Consider the following 13,072-nt stretch of genomic DNA (forward strand, 5'->3'; position numbering starts at 1 on the left):
GTGAACTAGAAATACCGAAATCTAATTCTAAATCTAATTGAGCAGCCTGATAACATCATTACAATCACCCACTTCGTAGGTCACTATAAAAGTGAAGATGTTATAATACTACATTTTAATGTGTAATTATAATTCGTTTCAATGTACTCAAAATAAAATACCACGTGAATGGTTTAGCATCATTTCTATTGCGTTATTGTAAAGAAAGAGGTTAAATTGAGTTCGAGTCCAGAAAGTGAATCAGAAATACTGAGAAAAAAAGATTTTGTAAATAATGACAATTATATGAGAAATGTTATTACTAAAAATGATTCCATCAAAAGTGGTTGCTGGTGATGAATGTAAAATTTGAATGAATTTTGTGGTCGCCAGTCCTTTCAGCTGCTATAAGAAACGTTTAAGTTGTTTGAGTGCAGATGAAAAAGAAAGCATATTTCAATCATTTTATAATTTTGAAACTAAGGACTAACAATGCGTCGTATCACTGCGGACATACTGAGCCAATACCTAATCAAAGTGGGATCAAGCCGTTTCTCGCTTACTAGCTGCAAAAAAAGAAATATTCCATTACAACCGAATTTAATAAAAGAAAACGATGAATGGATACTAGTGGAGCGACACTTGCCAGAAAAACTGCATAGCTAGTTCCGAAGTATTCTTCTTTGAATATGAAATTATTTCAAAATATGTTTTTTTAAGAATAGACAAGTTAGCATTTGAAAGTGAACATCGCGTTTTGCGGCTTTTGCCTTATGCGATAGATATGTAAAGAGAATTATGATGCCCAAATAGGTTCCGGTAATCTCGTAACATCTGATGATGTATTGCGTTTATCCACATGAAGCAATATTATTATAATAATTTATCATAATACTTCTGATGGAGTATTCATAACATTATATAACCACCTGATAACTGAGGCTTGGGAAACAGAAAAGTTGATCGATGCATCTAATGTTCTCCCAGTTGCTATCGCCATGCATGCATCAGACTCGGAGGAAGATATTTTTTCCGTTGATGATTAGTTTTTTTTTTAAGAAACTTCCACAGCCTACTGTAATACTTTTTACAAAATTTTTGGATTCCTCCTGCGTCGGTTTTTGCTGAGTCGAAATTGCTGACGTTTCGCCAATCATCCTGTTGGCTTCTTCAGAACTTGACTGAAACTGGCTCGTATTTTACTCTGTACCTGCTTATATATTGTTTGAGGGGGGCGCTAATGAGGGGCATAAACACCGTCCGGGATGACTGATTCCCAAATTGGTAACAGGTAGAGACCTGAGTCGCGGTTAAGATTGTTAGGTTGTTTATAGATTTCTCTAGACTCTCGGATTTTTCATTGGTAGAAGAGTTGATTACATGCAAGAATTTTAGTTTTATCGAATAAAATTTTATGGCTGGTTTCATGAGTGTGTTCGGCAACGGCTGATGGGTTTATTTGTCTTAGTTGTAAGGCTCTTTCTTGTTCTTTGAGTCTAGTTGATATTTTTCGTCCGGTCTCTCCAATGTATTCTTTGCCGCATATGCGTGGAATGCTGTAAACTCCTGGTAACTCAAACGGAATTTTGGCTTTGACGGATCGAAGATGATGAGACATTTTTGAAGTAAATGTGGTTTTGACTTCTTCACAGCTTTTTTTTTAAATATCCCATCACCTCACAACCTCATCCGCTTATAAAATTCTTCGAAAATCTAGTTTCGCTTTACTTCGAAAAAGAATTCATCATACCCGTAAATCAATAAGGCTCTTCTGTCTCTACACCTTGAAATTTCTTCTATTTTGTCCCCATCCGAGTTCGATACCCTTTAAATCTTCATTTATCTACTACCCAAAATCACACACGGGCACACGGATCATTTTTGAATGCTCACTGTATGTCACGTAACTGCACAACTGCTTGGACTGGAGTATATTAATAAAGCGAATTCACTAACTGTCATATGCATTTTTTCCAAAACCATTTGCTCTATTGGAAAAATTCATTTACCACGAGAAATGGGCGATCCAGGGCTATTACCTCGAACATTGTTTGAATTATACATCGTTTATGGGCAAAAAATCTAAAATATGCTAAAAATCTCCTTAATATTTACCAAACTTTGCCGTATCTTTGAAGTTCGGCGAGACTTAAAAGTCCGCAGGAGCACGATATAAAAACAATGCGTTCCTTTAGGAAAAAAAGCATATTATGGCGCAGACGATTCGCACTGGATAAAATCAAAACTTTGGAAAGTATACGCGCTTGGCAACGAAACTCATATCTCGGCAACCGTTGGTCCTAGGGGACCCCCATTGGTACAGAAAAGACCAGCGTCGAAAAAAAAAACTTTTTTTTTGTCTCTTTGTCCATTCTCCGTTTTCTGTAGACGCTTCACAAGAACGCGAATAACTTCGGAACCGTCGAAGCCATGATGCAGAATTTTTTCTCCTTTTAAACTGGCCACGAGGTACATAAGCCCATAGGAAGTGGCCGCGATTGGAAATTGGCATCTGTCTTTTTTTGCGATTTTCGTCTGTTTTTGTACATCGTTATGTAATACGATAAGTGTCCGAGATTTGCAGCTATCGATTTTAAAATTGCTACAAATATAAAGTTTAGTTATAAATTTAAAAACCGCATTTACAGGATATCGAGAAAAAAATCATTTCTCAAAAATGGTATACGCGATCGAAAAAATTCTCAAAATCATTTATTTTTGATAATATTCGTGAACACTACCCTAGAAAAATATCGCACTGAAAAAGTCGAAAAATTCGTTTTTCGGTTTGAAAATTATTTGCAAAAAGAATGTTTGAAATGTTTCAACAAAAATATCCTGATAATAAAATTTCTTACACATTTTGCGAATGCGAAAATTAAAAGTGAGAACGAAAATGCTAAGAGGGTTGGAGTCGCTGAACTTATGGCATACAAGAGACGTAGCAAGAAATTTTATTGGAAAAAAAATGTGTGAAGAGGAAGATGAGGCATTAGGAGTTTGGGTTGATTATATGAACAATGTTTCTCCACTCGAGATTCCGGTACAGTGTCTATATTATTTTCGGTAGCTGACCGTTTGTACCTTTGGAATTCACAATTTCACAAAATCCAAAAATATGACTTGCAACGTATACTATGAAGGAGAGGTTGGTAAAGGAGTAGATGACGTTTGTTCCCTTCTTAAACATCAGATTAGAAAAAGATAAGAATAAGAAGTGTCGTTTCTAATAATTATTGTGGGCAAAATAAAAACAAAACAATGATTTGCTAATTAATGAGTTTGGATGAGCTGAAAAGGTTCAAAGAAATGCAAATACACTTTCCCGTGAAAATTCTTATATGCTGTGCGATCGTGACTGTGGGTTAATCAAACATCAGCTTAATAAAACAGAACGATTTTAAACTATTCAGCAATATATCGAAACAATTGCAAAGCCATCTAAAAATAATAAGAAATTCTCAGTTATTTCGGTTTCTAATGATTTAGTTCGTGGTTTTAGAAAAATAAAAAACGACCATAGTAATGAATTTTACGGATTTAGAAGAAGTCCTTTTCTATCGCCTCTTTCCACCATTTCACGATGTCTTTCTTCTGAAATAGTTTGCAGGAAATTTATAAACTCTCCAACAGTCGACGCTATATTTTATCTACATTGGAGTACATTGTCGAAGGTCTTTACAGAATATTAAAAGCTGCTATAAAATATAGAGCAGCTGAGAATATAGAATCTGCAATCAAACAAAATCTAGTTTTGATGGTCTGTCATAGCCTCTCTCATTTTAATTGCTCCTATCCTGTACTTGCAATATTTGCACTCTAGAGGAAATCTATTTATGTGTCGCGTACACAGCTGATGTCAAAAAATTGTCTGTAAGACTGATTATACTAACTTCACCATCTGTTTATAGCATGCATATCATCATACACGATACAAAAATAACACCAACATAAAATTTTTAAGATCGAAGAAATCTTGTATTAGCATTAACCATTATGGTCCAGCATTTTATAACAAAGTAACTGATGTTATTAGAAATATTGTTACTGTTCTACACAAGAGTTTTAGATAACGATAATAGCCTGCTTAAATAAGACACTGGAATCTTAATGGGGTAAATTGTTTATAACCTCGAATTTAAGTCATATATGTTTAAATTTGTGTCGATTGTACCCAAGTATACTTCAGGCACATGAATAAAGTGAAGTAAAGTAAAGTAAACTATCAGTATTGCTCAACCGAAATTCAAAATTTTTGTCTGTAGCAAAACCATATCTAATATTCAACTGCTTCCAAACGTCACTTTCGATACATACACATAGTTTTGGTTTGGTCAAATTACGTTTTGTTCACAACAAGCGTTTTTGGTATTGCAATCAACGGTCAACATGTGGATTTGTTAAGGCTGGCTAAAAAATATCTCGAATGAAGATGAAATGTCTATTTTACTTTGCTCACAGTTAAATAAATAAATAATTAGGTACTATTGCTATGTTTCTCATCTACTGGCAAGCGGTACACTAGGAATTGTCTCTTTGGCAATTTGACGTAGTGTGAGCTGGATACTTAACACAAGTTTTCACAGCCAGAGTCGCCGGTTTGATAGGGATACTGGCCTATATAGTTGCCCCTGCAGAAATAGGTTGAAATAGTTTTTAAAAACGAGACCGGAGGATTATAAATTTCACATAACAACAAATAATAGATTGTGAATACTTACGCAGGTCCGTAGTTGCAAACGTAAAGCTTCTGATAAGGATAAGCCTCGTTCGTTTCATAAGCTGCGTATCCACAACCTACGTATTCTGTGTCGGCCCACACGAGCTAAGTGAACAATAAAAACTTGTTATATTTAAATCTTTTTTTTCAAAATATTTTTATAATCACGAATCACGAACGAAATCATCTTTGCTTTGCCAAATTTGATGTAGCCACGTAGAAATAATAAGAGCGATATTATTGGCGCTCTAGTTCACAACTTTTTGAGAGAGTATAAGATTCTTTTCAAATATGCGCATTTAACGCATGCGCACAAACACCCACGGTCTTTAGTTTTAGCACCTGTATCTCGATGTTGTACTTCTTACGGTGAATGTGATTAATATGGGACAAATTCATTTAAAAATCAGGTATTTAAGAAAAATCCCCGCACACGTCCATCATATTTTTAATTGCTTATTCTTGCACTGAATAAAAAATATACAAGGTGGGTCAAGAAAATAACTGCCCATATATAGTTCCACTTTTTTTCAATACAATTTTGACATTTCAATGAATTCGACTTATTTCGTATCTAATTCTAAATTTTAAATTATCTAAATTTTGTCTAGTAAAATGAAGAGGAACACCATACTCTTGAAACCAAATCTTTAGGAAAGAAACTGCGGGAGTACGAATTAAATCATTACGAAGAAAAAATAAATAAGAACTAAAAGTTCAGATTTTCACGAAATTATATATTTTGACATGCCAATTGGTTCGACAAGACCGTGTCTTTATCAAATGTAATATTTACAAACTACTTGCTACTATATATGCTACTTCTATATACATACATACATACATACAAGAAAATTAAATTTATTGGAAGCCAGGAAGATGAACAAAATGAGACATTCAAATGTATTGCTTAACGATCAATTAGATTTCAATACCTCTCCTTTAATGAACTTAAATTCTCTCAACATTAATTACGGTTTTATGGTCATTTTTCGGTATATATAGTAGCAGGTAGTGTGTAAATATTACATTTGATAAAGACACGGTGTTGTCGAAACAATTGTCATGTCAAAATATATAATTTCGTGAAAATCTGAACTTTTAGTTCTTATTTATTTTGATAAATGGATTTTCATCAAGTAAAAGCCACCTCAGTTCAACATTACGAAGAAGTTGTAAATATCGGGCTTCAGTAAGATTTTCTTATTTTTTGTGGATGTTGTGTATAATGTTATTTATATTCCAATACCTACAATAATGTTTATTTTCCGCACCATTTAAATAAAATTATGAATTTAAGTTGCACTATAGTAATGTAATCTTGAATTGATGCTACTTTTCTCCTTTTAATGCGCTCAACCTTACTTTCCAGAAGACAATATTTTAAGTGCCCTGTTTCTTTGAATTATTTCTGATTTTTGCTGACTGCGCCTATGGTAATGGTCTTTTTTGGATATTTTGCGGTAAATAAATTACACCCTACTGTTTCAATTTTCTTTTTGTCTCCATATCCAACAAAAATTAAAATTTCAATTCTCTGGGGTTCATTTAGATGCGCCATATTTACTTGCTTTAGTGACATATAATTGTAACAATTTTCCTGCTCATTTCAAGATTAAATTTCTGAATTATATTCTTTTCCCCATCAAGAGTAAGAGGTATAAAGTATGCTTTATGAATTATGGATTAATAAAAAATGGTGTTGCTTGGTCACGAGATTTACTTTTTGACCCACCCTGTATATTTTATGGCTACTGCAAAGCTCGTGTGCCAGCATTTTTATTAAAATCCAATACCCGATTTTTTAATCAGATTAAGGAATCTATAAAAGAGGGAATTTTAACGCTTTATTGTTGAACTATCGCGTTTCTGCCTAATTAGTTGGCAAATTGATATTATGGTACTAAAAATATTGCCGAAGCTGTTGCTATCTCTTTCAATGGTTCTTAAGTTTTTCAGTTTTCTGGCGATATAAACACATTAGCTTTTATTTAGTGAGGTCAATAAAAAGGACGTTTGTAAAGTACCTGGGTATAGTGTCCGGTGGCACTATCGAAACCGTTATTGAAGGTGTAAAATTGATGCTCGTTGAACCAGTCCTGGATAGCGGAATCCCAGTCGGATGCTGTATCGTATGCGGTCGACATATATATGTAGAGGTTTTGTCCCACGGCTTGCCACCTACTATCAGTGACGGTTTGATGGGCAAACACGCAGCTGTTGGCAATCTGCTGAGCTGCTCCGGCAAGAGCATCGTCGTATTTCTTAAAATTAAAGAATACGAAATACCGATTTCCCGTTTGGGTAACAAAAAATGTATACCAATGCTTTCAGGTTTACTCCCCTTGGTTGTCCTTCGACGGCGCCGTTTGCTATAAGCCTCCGAAGCTCGTTGTGTTTATCGACAATAAAGCTTTTTTCGCCGTCGTTGACTTCGCTTACTGAAAAAATAGTAATCACCGTGACTCACACGCTGCCGGAACAATTGCAATTGGAAGCAATTTTGCTGTTAAAAGAAACAATAAAAACTACAAACCAATTACATTATCGTCAATTAAAAGCACGCAGAAAATGAGAAATGGTCGGAAAACTTCAATTATCAATATAAATGCATATGCATTGGTGACTTTCGTTATTAGTTCATGCAGCGGCATTGTAGTCGTTTGTGGTGGTGTTTGTGATAATTTTTTTTTTCTTCGACATGCAATTTTTTAAAACTTTTTGTGTTATTTATTATCAAACATATAACAAACATATAAAATTTAAAAGCTTTCGAATGGTGTTCCCTGCTTATTTTTATAGAAATCACAAACTTCATGGCATGATAAAAAAAGGACCAAAATCCTTTCCACGTCATAAATGACACGAGTTAGTAGTCCTGGAAGTCTTAAATATCTCCAAACTGCTAAATCTGGAACGATAAACTTTAATACCTGTGGGTTTTAGAACACGCAGAATTCACAAATACCAACAATAATATCAAATTTATCACTTTTACATTACATACCATAAATTTGTTATTTTTAATGGAATGCCTTATTTATTTTTATTGCAATTCACAGTTAGAATTTGGGAAGCTCTCATAATTTCAAAATTTTGTTTCCATTAATTTTTGACCTAGGTGTGAAAACTACCGGAACCCTAAATATTTCCAAAACGGCCAAAGCTGAAACGGTTTTTAATATTCAGAATTCAAAAATCTCAGAATTTTTGGGGTATTTAAACAAAGGAAACTTTGGAAGTGTCTCTGCCAAAAAACCGAAATTACAAATATAATCGTGAAATGTCACGAGTTGTGAGTTCCGCATGTTCAGAAACACCCAAGTACTAAATTTTATCCCCCAGCTTTGGCAGTCTTGGAGATATTTAATCGTTGCGTTACTTTTTACTAAAAAATCGATGTTGTCGTAGCTCAATAATTAATATAAATAAAATTTTGAAATTATGAAACCTTCAATCCCATTTAAAATTACAAATCTATGACATGTGACGCGAAAATGGTAAATCTGACAACATTGCTGTTAATATTTTTGTATTCTTCATGTAAAAAAAACTTTAACAACTTTGGAGATATTTAAGCGTTTCGGTATTTTTTTTCAAAAAACGATTTTAGCTAATTTTGACATTAAACCTTCTCAAGACAATTTTCTATAATTAGTGTGTCATATTCTAAAAGCAATATACACGTTTAGTAGAAAAACCATCTGATTTTGCTATTCGAATAAAAACCAAATGTAGCAAAGAAAAAACAAAGGTTGGAGTGATTGAGTTTTAAACGTAGTGGCAGTGGCAAAACACAAATTTAGCAATGTCTTTTACACCACCGGCAGCAAATTTTTAAAATGAATGCGTCACACGGTTTAAGGTTTTACTTCCAAGTTGAAAAATTGTTAAATTGAAACTGATTTGTTTTTTATAAACAGACTTAACACTAAGACAAAAATAAGAAAAATCTGGTTGAAAATAATTCAATTCGCAAAACAAAGTTATTTTATTCAGATTACAAAATTGTGGACCAATTAAAAAAAGTGAAAATTGATCTACTTACCAAAAATGCTGCAGGCACTGGAAGAAGCCAATCCGGCCAACACAAAAACGATTGTGTTAAAGCAAGCCATTGCTTCAATTCCCGGAAATCGCTACAACAAAATTAGAAAATTGGAGATCTTTGTGCTTGTGAATACTGCGGCAAATTGATTTCCGTCAACAAAGCTTCCGATTTATATATTTAAAAATCGTCGACTAATAAATTTTCCCCGGTGACAATCATATTTTGATAACAGTATTTATATAAATTGTTGATATATAATTGAGCGGAAATCTTCGGGTTTTGTACACCGACGTTCATTTGCATTTTTGTCACTCATTACAGAAAAAAGGGTGGGTTCGATTCAAGCGGCTCCTTTAATATCGGTTTATCCGTAGTTAATTACGGTCAACTATAATGAAGATAATAAGCCGCTACCGGAATAAAATTTACTAGTTCAGTGGAAATTATTAATAATAAATATGACATTTGTAAATGTATACCGAACATGTGTCATTTTTCCAAAAGTTATATATAAAACAGCAGAGTTATAGAAACGACCATTCCTTCAGGTAAAATTAAAATTATAGGGTCTTAACTTGACTTTAGTCTTTAATATTTCAAATCTACTTGGCGATATTTTAATTACTTATATCGGAAACACTTTATTAAAAATATCCTGTTTTTGATTATCAAAGGGAAAAATTGTGACAACTATGCGACTTGCACAAAATCCTGAAAAAAGTGATGCTGTATATTATGAACGAATTTTTTTGACACATCATCATCCAATCCAGCTGACTGCAAACGACCATTGTTTTGCTTAATATTTAATTGTTTTCAATTAACAGCTAACGAAATACGGAATTTTACATTAAAATTTGAATAATTGTTGTAATCGCCTATTCTTTCCTAACACCTACGTATTTCAAAAACGTTGTGAATAAGCAATATATATTATTTCATTACACACTAATATGTGATCTATAGGGAATAGAGCCAAAAGTCAATTAAGATATTACAAACCTTTAATTTATTTTAATTTTGTATATTGGCGAATATAAACCTTCTCATTTTAAATGGAACACCTTGCATATTACTTCATTTTTTAATTCTGTAAAAAATTGCAGACATATTCTGTGTATAATGCCTTACACTAACTGAACTTATATGGCAACAGCATATTATTTGTGATTGAAAAATGTTTAAAAGGAAATATGTCAAAAAGTAAAAATATTACATATACAACCTTATAAAAAATTGCCTTCATTTTTAATGCTAAATATGACAAGATTATAAAAATCGGTAGTTTCCATTAAAAAAAAAGTTTTTTGGCAGTTTTTTATTTTTATTTATATTAGTTATTGGAGTCCATTGTCTACAACAGAACTTACTCAATTAAAACAATAAATGCTTCTGAATATTGAAATGGGCAGATATTTTATGTCTTGCAAACGTCATTTTTCACATAAAAAATTAAAAATGTCAAAAACGGTTCGACTTGGGTATAGCAAGTGATACACAAAATATGCCTAGAATTTTGTATAGAATTAAAAAATTAAGTAATATACCAAGTGTTCCATTTAAAATTAAAAAAATGATACTTGCTCACGAAAAATTAAACATCCTGTATATACAACATTCAAACAAATTGAAGATTTGTAATTACCCAATTAACTTTTGTATGTATACCAATTCCACACTTTTAGTAAGGTATCTCATAATAACTCCTTGTTTAAGGGGAAATGATGCGATCAGAGATACATGGCGTTTTTTAAAATTCTGTATATTAAAGCATCTTTTATATCTCCTTTATTTTATAACTTAAAGAAAACGTAAACTTGTATAGCTTTTTGCGCAGATCCAATGAAAAAGACAAAGCTTTTTGAATATCTACAGATATTTTCTATAATACTGACTGAACTCATGAACAGAAAACCACTATAATCTCCAAAATAGAAATAATAAAGAGGAACTATTAAAAACTGCACATATATGAATTCTGGAATTCCCAGGTACTAAATTTGATCCTCAAGTTTTAGCAGCACTGGAGATATTTCAGCGTTCCGGCACGTTTTAGTAACCCGGTATGTATCTAACAAAATTTTTGTCTTTGCAACGCAAGAACATCTTTATTCAGATCAAAAATCATTAGAGTTATAAATATTCGAACTGTATTATTTGAAAATAGATTTATCTGGTTGGTTATATACCTAAGCGGTAAGCACATGATCAGCAAATGTCGACAACACATTAGTAACAAGATTGCTTTCGAAAAATCGTCGCAGGACTGGGCAAGTTCATCGCAAGTAGCGCGAATCAGCTTTTTATTTAAAAAGAAGGCGCTTCGCTTATTTCTATCCTAGAGGGACTCATTGTTTTTCTATCGTGCTCCTGCGGACCGCTAGGGAACTTTCGCAAAATCGATGTCATCTTATTGTGAATACATCCTGATAAAGCGTCCTTCACATCTCGTCGAACTTCAAAGTTGCGCCAAACTTCAGTAAATATTATAATTTGTACTGGTAATTGAAATTTAAAATTATGTTTTTTTCAAATTTCTCGCGCACCCTGTATTATAAACGCAACCTTAAACTCTCTCTCGACACAGTTTACGATACTATTCATGTCAAATTATCATATCTTTAAAAGTTTTTTATTTATCGACAAGAATTCACCCACAAAACCGGAAATTTCTAGAATCTATTAGAATTTTTTGCCCGCATACGCTGTATCCAGTAAATAATTCCAACAATGTTCCTGGTGTTTCCTGGTATAGGAATTTTTCCAATGGATTAAATAGTTTTCACGAAACTACTTGTTTTCTGCAACCATGCAGTACGTGGTAATAGTAAATGACGTCATCGCATCTAGATTGATGGCGAGAATTGCTGTTACTCATTCGGACTTTTTCAAATATCTGCGTATGGGATACACGAAAACCGTAAATACAAAAATTGTAGCCCTTAAACGGTACGAATTTTGATTTACGGTTAATAATTTAATCTGTAAAAGAATAATATTAAGGGTCTTTTAGATTTTTGTCCATAACTAAAACACCTTGTATATAATCGAAAAAATGCGTGAAACAATAGTTATAGCGCCGGGTCTCCCACGTATTACGGATGAATGGTTTTGGAGGAAAAGATGTTTTTCTGGATGATAAAATAACCAAAAAAATGATTCAAAAATAAAAAAAAATACTTCGCGTTATTTTATTGCTCCCAATTTAAAGAGTCTAAATGCTGGTCCAGACTTCTACTTCTCTCCCAAGTTTTTTAATATTGCACGGAATATTGCGAAAACCTTAAACACAAAAGTTTTAGCTGTCAATATGGGCTATATTGCCATGTAAAAGAAACTGACATCTAAAACACAAGTTTTAAATTATTGCCAATTTTCAATAATAGGGGGCTAAATTTGAAGTTGATATTTACAAATTTAGGACACTTTACACGTTTCTTATTTGGCATAGAATATCAGGAACACCTTGTACAATAGGTGAAAACCTTAAATACAAAAGTTTTTGCTGCCCATACGGGTTATATCGCAATATAAGAGAAAGCGAGATCTGATTCACAGTCTTTAAGTTACAACCAATTTTCAATAATAGGGGGGCCCATTTTTCGGTTTTTTTGAATTTGCGGCGCACCCTGTATATTTTTGAAAAATTGTCGATAATAAAAGTTTATGAAGCCGTATCCTCTGCTTTTCCTGGTTTAAGAATTTTTTCGGTCTTGTAAACGGTTTTTGAAAAATGGTCTTTTTATTTTTTTTTAATAACTTCCCGACCCCCCAGCCCCCGCATTTTCAATAGGTTCCGTCACAGGGCAAAATGTGTGCCAAATATGAAGTCGATTGCTTCAAATTTCGGACACATCGTGTTTCAATGTTCAAAAAACAGTGGAAAATCGCGAAAAAAAGATGGATGCCAGCGTCGGGCCGAGGTCATTTCTTACAAGTTAATGTATCTCGTGGAGGGTTAAAAAGGAGGCAAATTTCAATTGTGTAGCTCTAATGGTTCGAAAGTTATTCAGGAAAAACCAACATACCAGAACGAAGAACGGACAGACAAAAAAACATTTTTTTTCGACGGTGATCATTTCTGTACCAACGGCGATCCAATAGGACCTACCGTTACCTACCGTTACCGAGATATAAAATTTTTATAGATACTTTCGAAAAATTCGATTTCATCGACTTTCGAAAGTAACAAATACATTACTCTCACATGATCAGTATTACAGTATTACCTACAGCAAAAAGGACTCAAATTTTGTCTTAATTTTAATAGTCAAATATTTTAGTCTTAAGTATTTTGTAAAATCAAAAGGATTGACAAGCAT

General features: G+C 33.1%; 1 protein-coding gene across 1 annotated transcript; it reads right to left on the reverse strand.

The window, feature by feature from the left end:
* Positions 1-4,406: 4,406 nt before the first annotated feature.
* Positions 4,407-8,907, reverse strand: LOC132704300 (scoloptoxin SSD552-like). The gene is made up of 5 exons (XM_060674200.1): positions 8,748-8,907; positions 7,022-7,140; positions 6,727-6,963; positions 4,701-4,804; positions 4,407-4,610 (listed from the first exon to the last, which is right to left on the reverse strand). Exons 1-5 carry the CDS (start codon positions 8,815-8,817, stop codon positions 4,547-4,549), a joined length of 594 nt encoding a protein of 197 aa, XP_060530183.1. The 5' UTR covers positions 8,818-8,907; the 3' UTR covers positions 4,407-4,546.
* Positions 8,908-13,072: the final 4,165 nt, after the last annotated feature.

Source organism: Cylas formicarius, unplaced genomic scaffold (genome assembly GCF_029955315.1).
Source record: "Cylas formicarius isolate icCylForm1 unplaced genomic scaffold, icCylForm1.1 PGA_scaffold_7__23_contigs__length_41026272, whole genome shotgun sequence".
Taxonomy (NCBI): domain Eukaryota; kingdom Metazoa; phylum Arthropoda; class Insecta; order Coleoptera; family Brentidae; genus Cylas; species Cylas formicarius.

Coding starts and splice junctions, on each gene's coding strand:
- LOC132704300 (XM_060674200.1), bottom strand. CDS start 8,817: ATGGCTTGCTTTAACACAATCGTTTTTGTGTTGGCCGGATTGGCTTCT. Junction 7,141..8,747: donor CAGTGCCTGCAGCATTTTTG/GTAAGTAGATCA, acceptor CTATTTTTTCAG/TAAGCGAAGTCAACGACGGC. Junction 6,964..7,021: donor GAGTAAACCTGAAAGCATTG/GTATACATTTTT, acceptor TTTAATTTTAAG/AAATACGACGATGCTCTTGC.